General features: G+C 45.3%; 2 protein-coding genes and 1 non-coding gene across 3 annotated transcripts; all 3 read left to right on the top strand.

Moving 5' to 3' along the window:
- Positions 1–4,020: 4,020 nt before the first annotated feature.
- Positions 4,021–4,458, top strand: F5J12DRAFT_906815 (uncharacterized protein; the record flags this gene model as incomplete). The annotated part of the gene is made up of 2 exons (XM_051748825.1): positions 4,021–4,092; positions 4,141–4,458. 2 exons carry the CDS (start codon positions 4,021–4,023, stop codon positions 4,456–4,458), a joined length of 390 nt encoding a protein of 129 aa, XP_051597619.1.
- A 1,327-nt stretch (positions 4,459–5,785) lies between these two features.
- F5J12DRAFT_895283 (uncharacterized protein) lies at positions 5,786–6,086 on the top strand (the record flags this gene model as incomplete). The annotated part of the gene is made up of 2 exons (XM_051747815.1): positions 5,786–5,977; positions 6,066–6,086. The coding sequence occupies 2 exons, from the start codon at positions 5,786–5,788 to the stop codon at positions 6,084–6,086; spliced, it is 213 nt and encodes a 70-aa protein (XP_051597618.1).
- A 2,649-nt stretch (positions 6,087–8,735) lies between these two features.
- F5J12DRAFT_t156 lies at positions 8,736–8,808 on the top strand. Its single transcript has one exon. It is a non-coding gene; the product is annotated as a tRNA-Phe (tRNA).
- The last annotated feature ends 9,639 nt before the right edge of the window (positions 8,809–18,447 follow it).

The following is an 18,447-nucleotide window of genomic DNA, read 5'->3' as shown; positions in this document are numbered from 1 at the left end:
CCCTCCAGGAAAGCGCTATTGTTGTCCATAATTCTTGCAATGAAGAGGACAGGCCCAGGGGGGCGTCTAAAGGATATCTGCGCAGAATTGATGCTAGCAGAGAAGCCCCTGTTGCGACAGAGATATAAGACAGAGAGCAGGTTGTTGCGCAGGTCAGGGACATGCAGGACATTGGTGATCTCCACAGGGCGACGCTTCTGGCCTCTGACCACAGGCACAAACACCACAGACCCAACTCCAGCAGAGTATACCAATTTGTTGTCTGCCAGTCTCACAGGGACACATTTGGGGGTGTAATTGCGCAGCCAGTGGCGATGAGGGGTCATGTGTGCAGTGGCACCAGTATCTGCATTCCAGTGGACATCTGCATCGAGTTGGAGGGGGTAGAGAGGCGAGGAGGGATCTGTGGAGCGAAAACTTGCATTTCCAGCAAACTCAGCAATTGGGGGCAGGTTTTGGCTGTGTATACATCGCCTATGCATAGACATGGGCTGTTGGAGCGAATTGGAAGGTATGGGGGCTTGACTTGTAGCAATGGGAGGCTCCTGGAGATGGATAGTAGCCAGGGTTGACCAAATGAGATCTGGGTGATCCTCAACAGGTTCAATAAGGGTTCTGAAGCGACCAGAGATGGCTAGATACAGTGCTCCAGCTGCTTGGTTCGCTCTGAGGTCCCATTGGAGGCACAGATCGCTTTCAGAGACAGGAGGGCGCTTTTCAGTACCACTGACAATGGTCCACAGTCCTTTAGAGCGCAGGAAGGCCTTCATTTCGCTGTTCCAGGCAGCATAGTTGGAGGCAGTGAGCTGGGTAATGGAGAGGGCAGCAGTGGTGATGTCTTCACTCATGTTGGCAAGACACAGATGCAATGGGTGAGTTCTGGGGCTTCTGGCGACAAATATAGGGCTAGAGAGCGAGGGATAGGTCCAGGAAGTATGGAAAATTGCGCAGAGGTGGATGACGTGGCAAATGACGTGTCCAGAGAGTCCTAAGGCGCGGGGCTCATAACCTGTTAATATATCCCAATGCTCAGCACTATGTGCACAGAGTCAGTAACTAAATTGTTGTCTATGTAGTTTTACACACCTATGTGCACAGAGTCAGTAACTAAAGAACAAGATACTCTGTGCACAGTAAAAATGCGAACACTGAACAAACAAAGAACAACTGATGAAAATAAGTGAACACATCATTAATATGGAAGGTGGGGGACCTGGCAATTAGTCTGAGGTGCACAGGCACTAATAGCAACAGGATGGTGTCTCCATCATCTTGCCTGTTTTTGTGGATGATATGACTCTTGCTTCGTCTTCTGAAGCTGCCATAGACTCCTTCATCTCCCAACTTAGCCAGCACTTCAAACTGCGAGATCTAGGACCTACCACCCAACTCCTGGGCATCAAAATTGACAGAGATCGCCCCAATCGCTCGATTTCGCTCTCCCAGCGCCAGTACTGCCTGGATTTACTGGAAAGATTTGGCATGGCTGACTGCAAGCCACTATCTACACCCATGGAGCCAAATCTTCGCCTCTCTTGCTCCCAGTCTCCCCAGGATGCCTCAGAAATCGAGAAAATGCGCCAAGTACCCTATCTCTCTGCTGTAGGTGCTCTGATGTACCTTGCCACCACTACCCGCCCAGACATCGCCTATACTGTCGGAGTTCTGGCCAGATTCAACTCCAATCCTGGCTGGGTTCATTGGCAGGCTGTGAAGCACCTAATGCGCTATATCAAGGGTACTCTGGACTATTCCCTGACCTATTCTCCTGATCCTTCAACCTCTGAGCCCTTCACCACCTTCTCTGATGCAGATCATGGTGGCTGCAAGGATACTGGTCGCTCTACAGGTGGATATGTTGTCAAGATGGGCACTGGTGCAATCTCCTGGTGTTCCAAGCTTCAAAACGTCGTTGCTCTATCTACCACTGAGGCAGAATACATAGCAGCTGTCCAGGCAGGCAAGGAGATCAAGTGGCTTCGAAATTTACTCTCTGAAATCGCTTCTCCACTGTCTTCTCCCTCTGTGCTGCACATGGACAACCAATCTGCAATCTCTGTGGCCAAGAATCCTGAACACCATGGCAGAATGAAGCAACTTGATCTCTGCTTCTACTGGCTTAGAGATGCAGTCCAGGACAACCTCATTGCGCCCACCTTTGTCCCCACTGATGCCCAAGCTGCTGATCTGATGACCAAACCACTGTCCAAGGCCAAGGTGATCAACTTCTGTCAGATGCTAGGACTAGGTGCATCAAGTGGGAGTTCTTAATGTGCAGAGGTGCACAATCAGGGGGGAGTGTTGCTATTAGTGCCTGTGCACCTCAGACTAATTGCCAGGTCCCCCACCTTCCATATTAATGATGTGTTCACTTATTTTCATCAGTTGTTCTTTGTTTGTTCAGTGTTCGCATTTTTACTGTGCACAGAGTATCTTGTTCTTTAGTTACTGACTCTGTGCACATAGGTGTGTAAAACTACATAGACAACAATTTAGTTACTGACTCTGTGCACATAGTGCTGAGCATTGGGATATATTAACAATATGTTGTGACTGTTTGTTTTCCCTTGTTTACCATTTTTGCGCACTTAGCAGTTGTATGTGCCCAGTGTATTTTCTCTTCAGTCTCTGACACTGGGCACAAGGTAATGTCACTACTTAGCTGTTGAATTCAGTCTCTGACACTGGGCACAAGGCCTTAAGGCTGGGTAAATTTATCAACATGTCAGTCATGATGACTTTTTTGTCCCACCATCCTTGCCATCCTGCAATGCTCACAAGAAAATGAGACAATGGCAGCAGTGGTCATCTGAAACCATCCCCTCACTTATTGAGCCCTATCTTGCATATCAATGGCTCTCTAGAAATTTCCAGCACTGCATTGACTATGAGTGACCAGAGTGTAGTTGTGTTTCTCAACAGTTGAAGGTTCTTTGTGTTAGTTTCAATGGTAAGATTTCATTGCATGTGTTCCTCTCTACTTAGAAATATGTCTTGTGCCAGGTTTGCAAATGGTTGATCTCACTGTCTGTCCATGTGCACCAGTGGCACTTCAGCTCCTGCAGATGGGGTACTTTCCATCTGTGCCACTGGGGCCAACCCTTGCTGTCAGTTTACAGCTTCTGAGTCTGGTCAGGCAGGTCTTTATGTGCATGCCCCCAAACATTTCTGCATGGTGCAAGTCCCTTGAAGCATATCTTGCTAGCATGGGCTACAAGGTAGACATAAATGTTTGTGTCTGAATTCTGTCCCAATGATTATATTCTGTATCCACTGTTTTCATTTATGTTGTGATTATGAGACTACAGTTTTGTGTATGTCTAACCTATTGGGACTTTGTGTTTGTGTCTAATGAATGATTGCACTGTGGTTGTATGAATGTGCACATGTCTGCAGATCTGATCTTGTGCTGTGTTTATCAAGTCAATGCATGCTTTTAACTATTTCCATCCATATCTATTAATGATGTTTGCTAATGATACTTACAGGAAGGTATACATTGAAGGTTTAGTAATGCATACCACTGGTATTGCATCCTGGAAATCTCAGTTGATGAATATGTTCAACAACACCTGGAAAGTGCTGCAACCCCACCAGCTGACATCCTCCCTGCAGTTCCATCATCCTCTCACCACCCTCCAGATGTCTCAATTTCAAGGACATGGCCTTTGGAATACCTATGAAAGTGTTGTCCATTGTGCTTTGGTAGTCACAACTGGAAAAATAATAATAGGTATGTTTCTTGGTGCACATACATAATCTTACTAAATAGTCTTGGGTCCTAGCTCCTCTGATCCTGACGCAATTGCTTGCATTGATGCTTGCTTTACCCAGAAATGTAGAAGAAGTCAACAGGATGATCCAGTAAACCCTACAGGTTCAGTTTTTCTGTCACAAGAAGACATTGATACTATGGAATGTGAGGTTGAAAGTTTGAGAAGGACAAAGGCATCAATGCAAAAGAGGAGTGGTCAGTCTTCTAAGAAGAGTTGTGGAGATGAGGATAGATTTGAGTGGGGTATGAGGATACCACCATCAGTCCTCAAGGGTTGTAATGAATCCTTCACTGCAGCTGATGAGAGATGTCAGAAAGTGAGCTTAATCATTTAACCTGTCTGCAATATTCTGATGGTGGTATAGGCAAGTACCCAATTCTTTTCAGAAACTGGAGTTATGGCCCTACTCTGTTGTCATGATTGTGTTATTTACCTTGCCAACATGACTTCATCAGGGGAGAAGCAACACTATGCACTTGCCCTTATCAAATCATTATTCAGTCACCTCCCTGATGATTTTCACATTGGGCTGTTATACGACATAGGCTGTCAGCTTGAACAGAGCTGCAGAAAGTGGGGCTACCTTGGGCCATTTCTGCCCCAAATTTCTTTTGCTATATCAGTCTTTCATGCCTTTGGTCATCAATGGGCTTGCCAGCTCATCTATCACCCTTGGAAATGAGAAGGGTTTGGACTTTCTGATGGAGAGGGTTGTGAGCGATTTTGGAGTTCAATTAAGCCACTAATACCATCTCTGCAAGTTTCTGGGGTATGCAGTTAGTTGTGTCACAAAATGCAGGCTAATATTTTATTCAGTATCATCAATGCCTCTTTGTCATTGACTCCCAGGTGCACTATCTTGACATGAAGAGTCTTACTGGTCTTGGCCAGTGGCTTTTGCAGTGCTGGAACCACTGTCAAGAAAAAAAGGCTTCTGCAAAAAAGGGTCTAAGAAGATCTGGAATCAATATTCAGACACTTCAAGCTGAATGGGAGGCTCAGGTTTTGGTACAAACCAAGCCAGCATCTTGTAAGCTTCCTGTATAAGTGATTCCTCTTGCTGTGAGCTGACAGTAAATTAAGGGTACTCTGCAAAAGCCACAGAAAATTTTATAATGCAAATGATGGCAACTCAGAAATCACTGGAACAGAGCTTTCCAGGCTCCAGAATGGTTCCTCTCTTCAGGCTTGTGGTTCTTCCTCTTCTAGATTTATACATTGATTGAATTCAAAGCATTCAGCTGTGTATGCATGCATTGGCAATCAAGAAGCATATCTGAGACTGTCTGTGTCAATGAAAGTTTGAATTAGAGAGACTAGAACGGTCTTACCACCAGACAGTTAGTGGTAAGTGGTGCTCTTAAGCATTTGCCTCTTGTGGTTGACTGCTTTGAAGAACAAAAACTTCAAATCCATGTGGAAGGATCTGTCCAGTGACAAGAACCTGGAATTGTCAAGCTTTCTACCTCCTACAATAATTTGTGTTTGCAGTTGGTAGCTCTCACCCACCAGGGGAAAGCCCCTCAAGGAGCCATAGCACCTATACTGATCCAAAGGGATGGTTTGTTCAAACTAGATGTGGATGATGATATCTGGCAGGATATTGGTCTTGAGGATGATTCTGTGGGATTGCCACCAGCTTGGTTAGCTGATGAAAGGGTGCACTTGGGGATCAGGTCACTCCTTGAGCTGAAGAGGTGTGAGGAGGAGGAAAGGAGGCTCCTGTATGAAAGAAAAAGCTTAATGGAATGGCACTCAGAAGAATGGAGATGGCTGGAGAAATGCAGAGTGGATGCAGGTAAGAGAGCTGTTGTGTCATTGAATGTATTAAGACAATTGAATGAAAATCAGGTGCAGATCTTGCATATGAACTGGACTGCAGGGCTTCAGCATTAGCAAGTCTGAGTCTCTTGTGGCAGAAAAAATTGAGGGACTTTCCAGGAGGTGCTGATGAGAGCTGGGAGGCAAGGGTTGAAGAATGGAGGAATATGGATTATGCACCACTCATCATGGACATGGACAGAAATGAAGAGGTGGGATGGGAGGACTTGGAATCTAAAAATGATGATGGGGATGATGAAGTACTTGATGATGACTTGCTGTGTGTTGCTGAGGAATTTGCTCTTGCAGATGAATATCACCAACAGTTCAGTGAGATGTCATTGACAGAGTTCTCATGGGCAGATGACTGGGAATTAGATGTATTAGATATGGATCTCCCATCATCTCCAAGTAAAAGACTGTGTAGGTAGTAAAGCTAGTCTTGTATGTCTCTGAAAAATTCATTAGATGAGTTCCCATGGCATCTGAGGTATTTTAATATACCAGGAGTATGCAGAATTGGGGGGATGGCCCCCAGTAACCTCCAAAGCTATGATGAAACATGCTACTGGCCTCAAGAAAGGGGGTGGGATGTCCCACAGTAGCCTCTGAAGCTATCATGGGACATCCCATTGGCCTATGGAAGGGGGGGGTGGGATGTCCCACAGTAGCCTCTGAAGCTATGATGGGACATCCCACTGACCTCTGGAAGGGGGGGTGGGATGTCCCACAGTAGCTTCCAAAGCTACCATGGGCCATCCCATTGGCCTATGGAAGGGGGATGGGATGTCCCCCAGTAGCCTCTGAAGCTATGATGGGACATCCCACTGGCCTATGGAAGGGGGGGTGGGATGTCTCACAGTGGCCTCCAAAGCTATCAAGGGGCATCCCACTGTCCTTGGCATGGGGCCCTGTGCCAATTGGATCATATAGCATCCTATGCCAGTGGGGCACTCACATGCTCATCCCCCACAATAGAATCATTTTGATACTATGTATGTATGTATGCACCTCAACTGTAAGTTGGAAACAAAAGTAGTGATCCTAGTAAGGAGTGACTGTTGTAACAAATGCAAGAACTTACAATACTATTGGGGGGATTCTGAATCCATTAACCTTTAGTAATTGACAGGTTCACCTTCATCCACATTGTACAATTCTGCAGATGGCATCACACAAACACACTCATTGCCCAGTAGTCTTCATATATCACTTAATATGTATAGCACATGTTTTTTTGGGAGGGTAATGTTTTCATCCACCCCCCCAGTTTGATAGGTATGCTCATTGTCTGGATGATGATCATAACAGCAATGTGTTTGTGATTGAAAGCTGGCATTCCAATGTGGGTGTGAGCTGCACTTTTGCAGTTGAGGACCCCTGACACCTAAGGCAGCCATGGGACAGCCCAAAATATATTACCAGGGGGCTGGGATTATGGGACATCCCAGGTCCTGCACACTGCAAATAGCCCTGGGACATGGCCAGATGTCCCTGGGATGACCTGGTCTGAGTGGCTTTTAGCTTGGATGATTTGTAGAAAAACTTCAGCCTAAATGCTTATGAAAATTGGTTACCTGAAGTGTCAATAGTGGACTATGGGTAGGGTTGGCCCAACTCAAACTCAGTCTTCTCATCTCAGGATAACTTGTCCATTACTTCTAAAAAAAACTAACTACATCATGGCCAGTGAGTGGGTATGATTTCTCTCCAAGTTCAACAACAAATGCCTCTTGGCTATAGATTGATGCAAAAACTTGTTGGATCAGTTCCTGCTGGAAAGGGTGCCAACCCTCCCACAGAGCATGGAATCACAGGTGGTCAGTTGGCACAATTGCCCTTCAAGCTAATGAACAAACTAATTTTCTAGTGAAAGATCCACATGACAATGTTCACATTAGGTGCCTGTGCACCTCAGAGTTGGCATTTCTCACTTTGTTATATTTCCTGTTGACCCTACAGACTAGTATTGGACACTTAGCTTCACTCTTAGTGTCCTTGGTTTGTTTTTGTTTATTGTTTATCTTTGTTTATCATTTTTGTGTACTTACTGCTGTGTGCCCAGTGAAGTTTTCCTTCAGTCTCTTACACTGGGCACTAGAGGCCTGAACTTGTGGGTAATTGAACAGGTTATGAGCCCCATGCCCTAGGACTTTCCCAATGTGCCATTTGCCATGTCATCCACCTCTGTGCAAATTCTTGACTGCCTCAGACCACATTCTTGCCCTCTGTCAATTTTTCTTTGCCCTCTCACCCTCCAGACTCACCCCATCCACCTCCCAATCACTCCTTTTGCCCCATTCTCACTACCATGACTGAAGAACACTCCCACTCATTGTTCTCAGTCACAAAACTCACTTCTTTGAACTACAACACCTGGAAAGGTGAAATGAAGGCCTTCCTGCACACTAAAGGCCTGTGGACCATTGTTAATGGTTCTGAAAAGTGTCCAGATGAGTCCAAAACCAAAGCTTGCTCTAAATGGGACCCCAGAGCAGACTGAGCAGCTGGAGAGCTCTACCTGGCACTTTGTAGTGAACAAAGGACCCATGTGGAGGCTGTTTAGGATGCAATAATCTACTATCTGTGTTATATCTCTGTTGCAATAAGGGCTTCAATGTGGGCATCAATTCTTCACAGATTGCATTAACACAGCACCCTCACCATACCCTCTTCATTGTGCAAATTTTGGAGAAAAACTCAGCCTTCCTTGAGGGGGAGACCATCCCCCCTATCACTGAATTTGCCTCTGCAGCATCCACTCTGCCAATGGATCTTGATCTCTGGCACAGAAGACTCACTCACCATCCCCTTATTGCAACAGAGATATAACACAAATAATAGATTATTGCACATGTCAGGGACATGCAGGACATTTGTACATGCCTTAAACTTGTATTCTAAGGTGTAAAACTAGGCCAAGCCCTCTATGGACCAGACACAAGTTCCAAACAGATTTCCTGCTCTGACTTTTTGAGGGATTTGACAACTACTTCTGCTTCCAATTGCTGCCTGTTTGCTTCCATGATCTCTGTGCATCAGGAGATGGTGTTGCAAGTGTAATACTCCAGTACTCAGCAATGCTAGGCCCTACTAGCACTTGGTGGTTAAACCACACCAAGTAAGCCAAGATATCTTGACCAAATAGCTTAGTGGTTAGAGCACCCAGTCAAAACCTGGGAGGTCCAGGGTTCAATTCCCTGTTTGGTTGCATTTAATGCAACAGATGGCACATCTGCATCTGGCCTTGCAGGGGCCTGTCTGACTCAAGGTGACTTCCAGGTGCTCCCAGGGACACCCTGTTTCACATTTGCAGATGCTGCATGGGTGGTTGTGGATCCATTATTGTTGGACTTGGACAAGTATTTGGCCCCAGGTCAATGTCAATTCATGTCTGGCTCACTCAATTCTGACAGAGCCTGCTTAACACACAGTGCAAACTTGTTAGCCATAACAGCTGATTCAACATGACCAAACTTGCCTTGTGTCTGCACTTCAGGGTGGATTTCAGCTTGCCACCTTTTTTTCTACTCATTGACCCCTCCTCAGTTGGGTGGTCAATGAAAGGAATGCTCTCCAATCCATCTTCATCCATGTATTCTGAGTAGTCCCATAGTTCAGTTGTGTACTTGGTCCCTGAGTGCAGATCAGGGTTTGCTGTGAATACAAGTTACAGTGGGCAGCTCACTATTCAGGGATGTTGTTGATTTCTTTGAATTGGATAGGGTGGGAAAATAAGTATCTTCATCAGCTTCATCATCAGAATCATGGCCATTGCTTTCCCTCCCATTATCATCAGTTAGTACTTTATTTTGTGGATGCTGCACTGTGGTCTTCACATGGGCTGGATGTGCAGAGGGTCACTTATGATGGGAACCATCAGCTGGTGGGGGATTTGAGTGGGAATGACAAGGGAATGGTGTCTTGGCATCATTTTGCCTCCCACCAGATACTTAATCCTTTGTCTTGACTGTGTCTCTACTTAGTGCTTCCTTGACAGCTTTCTGAAGTTGCTCCCCCACATAATGACAACTCCTGTGATTCCACCCAGGACTGTTTCTCCACCCTCCTATATTATGCTCTGTCTAAGATAATGTGCTGGCAGCAGGGGTGAACAGAATCATTAGTGTTGAAGAAATTGATCATTCCTGGTGCACAGTGTGAGGAATCCGCATTCCCTGGACACATAAGCCCCTATCATTAACCATTCCATGACTACTGTTACATCCGCTCCCCTCTCGCATTCACTGTTGTTCACATGCTACCTTCCCACGCCCTTGCTCCCTCTCACGCGATGCTATACCCGTGGCTGCTGTGCTCCGGTTGTTGTTTTTCCTTGGACTCTTTCTCTTATCACGGTCTCTATTCCTTTAGTGCTTGTAGTATACCCTTGGCCTCTGTTTTGGCCTGTCTTCTGTGTATGCGCTGTCGTGCAGCTTTCCCTTACTGTACCCTGTCTTACTTAGGTTCCAGGTTTGTCCGGACTATAAAGCCCTGTACTTAGGTACAGAATGATACCTTTTGGCACTTGGAAGGTCACCACAAGTTTCCTTTACACTTTGTCTATACTGCATGTCTCACATTCTGCCACGCATGAACTATGTATACTGCTCACACTGCTCGCATCACCAGTACTATTCTGCAGACCACGCCACACACATCACGAACCACTACTGCTACAAAGCACCAGGTCTCACCTTCTAGTCTCGACAGTCCAGAATCCCTTGGGACGAGCAATTTGTTCCCTTCATTTTTTTATTGTTGTTATCTAAGCCATCTAGCTCGTATTATACAGCTACTTGAACTTTTCCTACAACAGTGCCAATTGGATGTCTGTTGTTAGATCAAGGTAAAAGTGATTAGGACAAACCAATAAGAAAAATACAGAGAAACTTGGCATTTGCAACCAGTGTTCAATCGACCCAACTTTTAGGCCTGGTGCCCAGTGTCAGAGACTGAAGAGAAAAATACACTGGGCACACATTGCTAAGTGTGCAAAATTGGTAAATAAAGATAAACAGTATCACAATAACACACAACACTGAATGTGAAGAAAGCAAACATAGTGGCTTTGAATCAGTGCTGAAAATGATAGAATAAAGAAATAAAATGAAGAAAGAGGTGCAGAAGCACCATCATTAACAACCAGGTACTAACTCCAAACAATGATCCAGGTAACAATAACCTGCCCACTGCAGTGACTGAATCAAACTGAATCCCCATACCTCCTGTTAGGTCACAACATGCAAGGTCTCAATCTGATCCCCACCCAGTGGAGGTTTACCCCTGCAATCCTTGCAGGCCAAGATGGTTTATCAGCAGGTCTGGCATGTCATGGAGGTAGCAGAGCAAGAAATGAGCCCCATGTGTTCATATTAGGTGCCTGTGAATCTTGGACCACATTTTCTCCTTTGGTTCTATTTCTTTCTAATCCTACAGACATGTAGTGAACACCTGGCTTCACTCCAAGTGTCCTTGGTTTGCTTTTGTTTATTGTTTACATTTGTTATGTTAAATAATCACAACTGGAGATCTCTGGTGCCCAGTGTAAGAGACTAAGTATTGGAGGTGTTAAAATATCCCACTAGGTAGGCCTTGTGCCCAGTGCCAGAGACTCAAGAGAAAATACATTGGGCACACATAACTACTAAGTGCACAAAAATTGTAAACAAATGAAAACAAAGAGTCACAACATACCATAACACTGTATAGTGAAGGAATGTGAACTTTGAGCATATTTTGTCCCTCACTGTATGGGCTGTTTTACTACAGTGCAGTATGGAAGATCCCTCTGTCTACCTCAAGGCCAACATTGAAGGACCCCCAAGCCATCATCAATGCAGCTGTCACAGCCAATGTCCTGCCCTATCTGGAGAGGCCATTTGGTTCACACCAAGCATATTGATGCAGCCAAGTGCACATCCAGATCAGCAACAACAATAATCTGTTTGATTATACCTGCATTGGGAATGTCACATACATGCACCTACTCACAGAGGACAAACTCATCCCTCTTCCCCTTTTACCCCTCTACCACATTGAGTGAGCCCAAACTAGACCCAAAGAGTGCTACAGCTACATTCAATGAGAGTCTACACCATGCTCTCCTCCCCATATATGTGACAACAGAATGTAACCACACAATGCACAGCCCCATGTGGACACTTGATCCCAATGGCACACCCCCACTCAATGCTGAATCCATCCTATCTATGCCCAACACTACATTCAACCCACATGAATGCAGGGACCCCTTTGTCTATTCTTGAACCAAAGGGCAGGTGTTCTTCATCATGAATGGGGATCTGGTCTGTTTCTTGGGTGTTGCAGGAGTACACAACAAGTACAAGCAAAATCTATCAAGTTTAGAAGTACAAAATGCATATGAATGACTGCAGAAAGCAACAGCAGTGCAAATGGTAGTGTGGTGGTTCACCAACAATTGATGGTCATTTGAAGCAACAGCAAGTGTTTGATGGAGGAGAAGTGTCATGGATTTGACCACTGAACTCAATAGCTCTTTCTTGTTCTTTTGTTTTGCATTGTTTCACTTTCAACTGCATGATTATTGGAATAGCATGTCACTCTTACTTGGCACACTACTTGGAACCTGGTCAGGTCTTTTCCTCCACTGCAGTTTTGTCAGGGCCTCTCTCTGTGGGTTGATGTTGCTTGAGTCTGTCACCCTGAGTGTGCTTGTTCTACCCTGTGAACCCTTCTGCTCCCATTATACTATTTAGTTAGGAGGTACTGTACAGGAAGGACACCTTTTGGCAGACCCCACTTGGAATTTAATAGGAGAAATCTCTGAAGACATAATGACTAAATATCTTGAGACAACTCTGACACCCATTTTCCCCTTGTCTTGCATCCACCTGTCTCATCTCACTCTTGTGATAGTCTAGGTTCCCAGGCAACCCTTGGCTGACTCATCAACTCGCCTACAGCCACTTGTACATATCTTAGCAGGAGAGATACCTCTCCCCACATCCTTTGGAGCCCACTGCAAGGGAACCTTAGTTCTGGCTCTAGATCTTTAACTCCCTCTCCTTCTCTATCCTGGATCTCAACATCCTTGTTGAACCACTAAGCAGGCTTTCCATTTCATCCCCCCAGTGATCAGGCTCTGATGAACCAAACAAACTAGTTCCATTCCTCTTCATGCCACAAAATACACCCATTCTGCCCTTTTCTACACTCATTGAAAGGCTGGATTTCCCAGGAGCACTTGAGCTGGACAACAGTGTTGCCCCACCTACATAACCCAGAGACCCTCTCCTGATGCAAACCACCCCAGGCAAGCTACTTGGAGCTGACAAGCCACTCATCACAATAAGGGCACCAGAGTCCTCACTCTCCTTGCTTACCTCACTTCAGTCATCATTGTGCCCACTCTCTCCCAAGGTCATGCATCCCTTACCATCACTAGAGAATCCATTGTCCCAATTCCTGCACCTTTTACTGTTCCCTCTCTCCAAGTTGGGAACTGCCACATATACTACCAACATGCCACTTGGACCACAGATGTCCTTGGGAAGGAAGGAGATGCCCCTCTGTAACACAGCCAAAGTACCATCCTCCTTGGGGGAACCATGTGACCTCCTGCATTTTATGGAGGACATTGAGCAACTATGTGAAGATGCAGGCTACTATGCTGACCTCTTGAAGAGCTCTGGGCAACCTTAGATGCAGTGACAAAAGGAGAGTGGGAAGGGTTTGTGGAAGAACTCAAAACTTACTATCCTTGCATGGATTATGATGATCATTGACAAACCATTGTAGGGAGCCATATACTCCCTGAGGCTGAAACAAGAATCTGTCAGTAAATTCTGTTAATGATGGTGCTTCTGCACCTCTTTCTCCATTTTATTTCTTTATTCTATCATTTTCAGCACTGATTCAAAGCCACTATGTTCACTTTCTTCACATTCAGTGTTGTGTGTTATTGTGACATTGTTTATCTTTGTTTACCAATTTTGCACACTTAGCAATGTGTGCCCAGTATATTTTTCTCTTCAGTTTCTGACACTGGGCACAAGCCTCAGTAATAATGGGTATTTGAACAAATTCTGCTGCCTCTGTGACAAACCCCTATTGCTCTATGCTTTTGGGATTCTTCCCACTCATGGCCTCATGTTTCCTCCCAACCCCTTTCAGCTTTGGAGTTTCTCCTGACCTTCAGATGTTGCCCAGTCATCAATAAGCTGATCTGAAAATTCCAAATTTGCCCAGAGTCATCTGGAATTCAGTAGCTAAGGCACTGCCCAGCCACATGACCACCCATCCATGCCAGTTTCCTCTAAAAAAAACTCCAGTTGCCCCTGTCACCCCAAATTCTGCAAGCCATTCTCCATGCCAGTAGGCTCTGCCCTCCCTGCACTTCCACCTTCCCAATAGCTCCACCTCTCACCTGCACACATATCCTTGTTCTGTTGGAAGGTACCTCCTTACCTTTGTCCCATTTTACTCTTGTTTACCACTCATTGGACCATTTCATCTGTACTTCACTGACATCTGTCATCCTTTCTTTTATTTTCTGGTCTTTTAGTTTTTCTGCCCCACTTTACTCAGACTTGTACCTATGTCCCTTGTACTATATAATTCTGCCATAGTGTTGGAAAAATACCACCCACTTTGGAGTCACTATCTTGTGTGTTTCACAAGTTCAAGAGTTCTTAGAGTGTAAAAGTGTCTATTGAGTCTACAGCATCTACAGTGTCTCCAATTTCCCTGCACCACCTGCATTTTCCAGTCTATTGTGCCCTTCCTTGTGTTCCCCTCGACTCAGCTTCAATCTTCTTGTCACATATCTGCCTCCTGGAATTCTGTATACCCAACTCACAGTTGCTCACATGTCAACAACCCATCAGCATTAAATTCTGCGATTGTTGCACATATTCCCCAGCCCTTCTAGAGTAGCCCTTGACTTCTCCTTCCACTCAGCACCCCTTGGGATGATCCCAGGGAATTCTCCCTTCAGCTTTCCCCTAGTCACACACTTTGCAGAAGTCATGTCCCACAACATTTTGGAGCCCACCATGAGGGGTCTGTAGATCTGGAAAGGAGATCCTTACAACCCCCTTGTCAAAGAACTGAACTTGAAGATTCATCAGAAATCTTAATCCCAGTGGCTGATCCCAGAGATATTTCAGAGCCACACACAATAGACTCAGATCTCAGTTTAGATGAGATCTTTCAGAGCCCAGAGTCCCCAGTGTTTTATCCAGTATTTACTGGAGGTTTTAACTTTGATGAACCTTTCACTCCTCCTGCTGAGCATCAAGAACTTTCACCTCTTTCAGAACTAACTTCTTCATCACCCTCACCATCCAGTGATTCAGAAGTAGCCACTGAACAGCTTCTCCTTCCTTCCTATTCCCTAATTGTAAATTCTGCTATCACCCTTTCCACTCGAATACCTGTACAGAATACCTTTTCCTGATCTCTCTCAAATTCTGCTCCTACCATCCCCCAAATTCCGATCCAGATCCCTGCACCACTTTGCATAATGTCTGGAGCAAAAGATATGCTGCTCTGGGGTTCCAACAAAGCCCCAAAGTATTCTGGGCATACCAAAGATATCACCCATTACCCTGGAGACATTGAACAACTCTGTCACAATGCTGGTCTCATTTCCAGAAAAGATAAGATCCACTGGGTCATTTGTTATGCTGACCACAACAAGGTGAAATTTTGCTCCACCTTAGACACTGCAACAAATTCCTTCAATGACTGGGATGCATTCTCCAAAGAACTCCTGAACTACTATCCAGGTGCCTCAGTGAAGGATTGCTGCTATACTAAAGCCAACCTTGAAACTCCACTCTACCATCAGGTTCAGAAGCCTATGCAGTGTCTGGAAGATCTTGGGAAATTCATCTGAGAATTCTGATGCATCCTTAGCCTCATTCAGAAGAAGAAGAAATTCCTTGAAGGGGTTCCCCCAAGGTTCCAGAATTCATTGCTCATGCAATTGCAACTCTCTGACCTAGATCATGACATTGATGAACCATGGGAATTCAATATGGTCTACAAACATGCCAACTATCTCCTCAGTGGAGCCAAACAGAACCTCCCTCAGCCAGACTTGTTAGCACTGTGTCCCCAGAATTCCACTCCAACTTCCTCATTGACTGTTCCAACTATCTTGAAATGAGAGTATGTCCATGTTGCTCAACAACTGGTCTCTGCCCTGCATCTTCAGCAAGGACAAGAAGGCCAATTCTGCTGTTCTTTTGATCTGCAGTGTTTCTTCTGTGGGGGAACAGATGGCCACCAAACTGCAGAGTGTGCACTGTGTTACAAATATGTACAAGCTGGGAAATGCTCCCTGATTGGGAGAAGAGTTTTCATGCCCAACAGCTCTGACATTCCTAGGACAGCTGTGGGTCAGAATTTCAAAGAAAAGATTGACAACTTCCTTACAATGCACAACTTGATCATTGCCTTGGCAAACCTCATCTCAGTTCAGTGGCCCAGCCAGCAGTCAACCTTGTCCTGCAGGCACAATACTCCTCCCCATCTCATCAGCACAATGTTCTTCAGCAATGAGGATGCCTTGGAATATCAAGTCGACTTACACCCCTCCTCCTATCTAGTTGACAAAGACCTAGAGGAGGGTGCTGACAAAGAGGACCAATGTGCCTTAGCAAGAGCTTATGCACAAGTAGAAGAGTTGAAGAATGCTATCAAGAAAAAGAAGACAGCTCCTTTTGATGGTGTATAATCCTGGCTTGTTGTCAAAGACCTATGTACATTCACAGTCCCAGCATTGGCCAACATGCCAGCTGCCTCTATCCCAGTTGGTAATCTCACTCCAGCTAATTCTGCCCCTTCTTTGGAAAACTCCAGTCACTCCTAGCCCCACAGATCTCTGGAAACTTAAGCCCACTACAAATTCAGTGCCTCAATTCCATTACCAAAGCAGCTTTGATGAGGCCATGGTGACCAAGCAGATCATAAACCAGGGCCTAGACACAAAGATGGAAATTTCCACTAAAGATCTTCTAGCTGTCAGTCTGGATATTTGCAAGCAGGTCAGAGAACTGGGCACAATGAAGAAGATAACAATTGGGAGTTTAGAAACTGCATCAGATGCAACTCCCTCAGCTGCCTGGGCATCCTATGAACAGTACTGGGTCAGAGACACCAAAGGGAAGTGCATGGGCCTCACTACAGCTCCCTTGTGTGCTGTCAATGGAATCTTGATGGACAAACTTCATGTTGAATGTATACTGGACAGTGGATGCCAAGTAGTGGCCTTGTGCCAGGAGTTGTGGGAAGCCTTAGAGGCCCCTCTTTGCACTGACATGACTGTGCCCTCAAGGCTGCTAACCAATCCCAAGAAAGCACCCTTGGGGTCACAGAGAATGCCACCTCACACATAGGAAACATCAAAGCCCATCTACAAATCCAAGTCATTGATCACACACCCTTCAACTTACTGCTCAGAGTCCATACAGTATGTTCATGTAGTCTCGCTACACAGTTGCTTGCTGGCTTTGGTATTTTACTTTGTTTGTGATCCTGGCAAGCCACCGCTCTGCCATGCTGTGGAGTTTGTATTTTGAACCGCTCTGACGATGATGGATAGTGAACCCCTGGAACCCCTCCTACCAATTATCACAGCACTAGCGATGCTCGTTGGTGAGTCTTGCCTCAAGCTAGTGACTGAAGATATGCCCTCTGATAAGGATCAAGCCAACTGGACTGAGGAAGAGAAAGAGGCCCCCATTGCTTTCCTTGTTGATGAGAAAATCACTGGCAAGATGGGCAATGGGTCATTCAAGTCTGCCACTTGGAGTGTGGCTGCTGCACACATAAACAAGAAATTCCCGAAACAAAAAGGTGCAATGAAGACCTCTGATATGTGCAGAGGGAAGCTCAGTAATGTGAGTATCCTGTTCCCTCCCCAGCACCTGTGTAGCCTCATCGATCATTATTAATTCAAGCCTCAATATTCCCCAAGGAAAGTATCTACTTGGCAACACTGGATTCCCATTGTCAGAAGGAGTCCTTGTACCTTACTGCTGCACACACTATCACCTGGCAGAGTGGCAACAAGCATCATTAAGGTATGCATTTACTGCATGATTGATATCCATTTACTTCCCATTTTACTGGCCCACAAACAAAGGAAGAGCTTTTCAATTTGTGTCACTTGTCTGCATGGAATGTTGTTGAACAAATCTTTGGTGTCATCAAGTGTCATTTCCAAATTCTTCTTCTCCCTCCAGAATATCCTATTGAGATCCAGGCACACATTCCTGTCGCCCTATGCGTTATCCACAATTTAATTATGTCACACAAATGGGATCCAGATGCTGATGGAAAAATGCTGGAGGGGGATAGCAGAGGTGATGGGGGTACTGGGGAAGTTGGCAACATTGAGCAAGAAGAAAGCACGCTATCGGGGGATGACAAGGGAGACAATGACCCTCAAGAATTATCAGCCAGGGTGTTGCGTGATTCCATTGCTGAGGCAATGTGGCATGACTACCAGGAGTATCTGTGGAAGTGAGGGCAAACTTGATCATAGAGATTGTTTTATGTACACTTTTCTCACTTTCTAAATGAATATCTCTGGATCATCCTTTGCATAACAAAACACCAGGTCAGATAAATTGTGAGCAGGGATACAAACATGATGGAGGTACTACAACACAAGGTCATCTGGAATGAGTTTCTGGTTACAAAGACAAGTCTGAATCCAGTTTCTATGAAGGGTTTTATCATCCAACATGAGGTATAAATCGATCACCCTCCCATCCATATGGAATGCTTCCATCAGGGCTGTCTTAGCTAACAGGGGAATGTTGTCATCTCGCCATGCGAGCATCTCCATGGTGGC

This window comes from Pisolithus orientalis (genome assembly GCF_024613125.1).
Source record: "Pisolithus orientalis strain OTSU chromosome Unknown F5J12scaffold_28, whole genome shotgun sequence".
In the NCBI taxonomy this organism is placed as follows: Eukaryota; Fungi; Basidiomycota; class Agaricomycetes; order Boletales; family Pisolithaceae; genus Pisolithus; species Pisolithus orientalis.
Note: the sequence above shows the minus strand (reverse complement) of the source record. Positions and strands in the feature narration are given on the sequence as shown.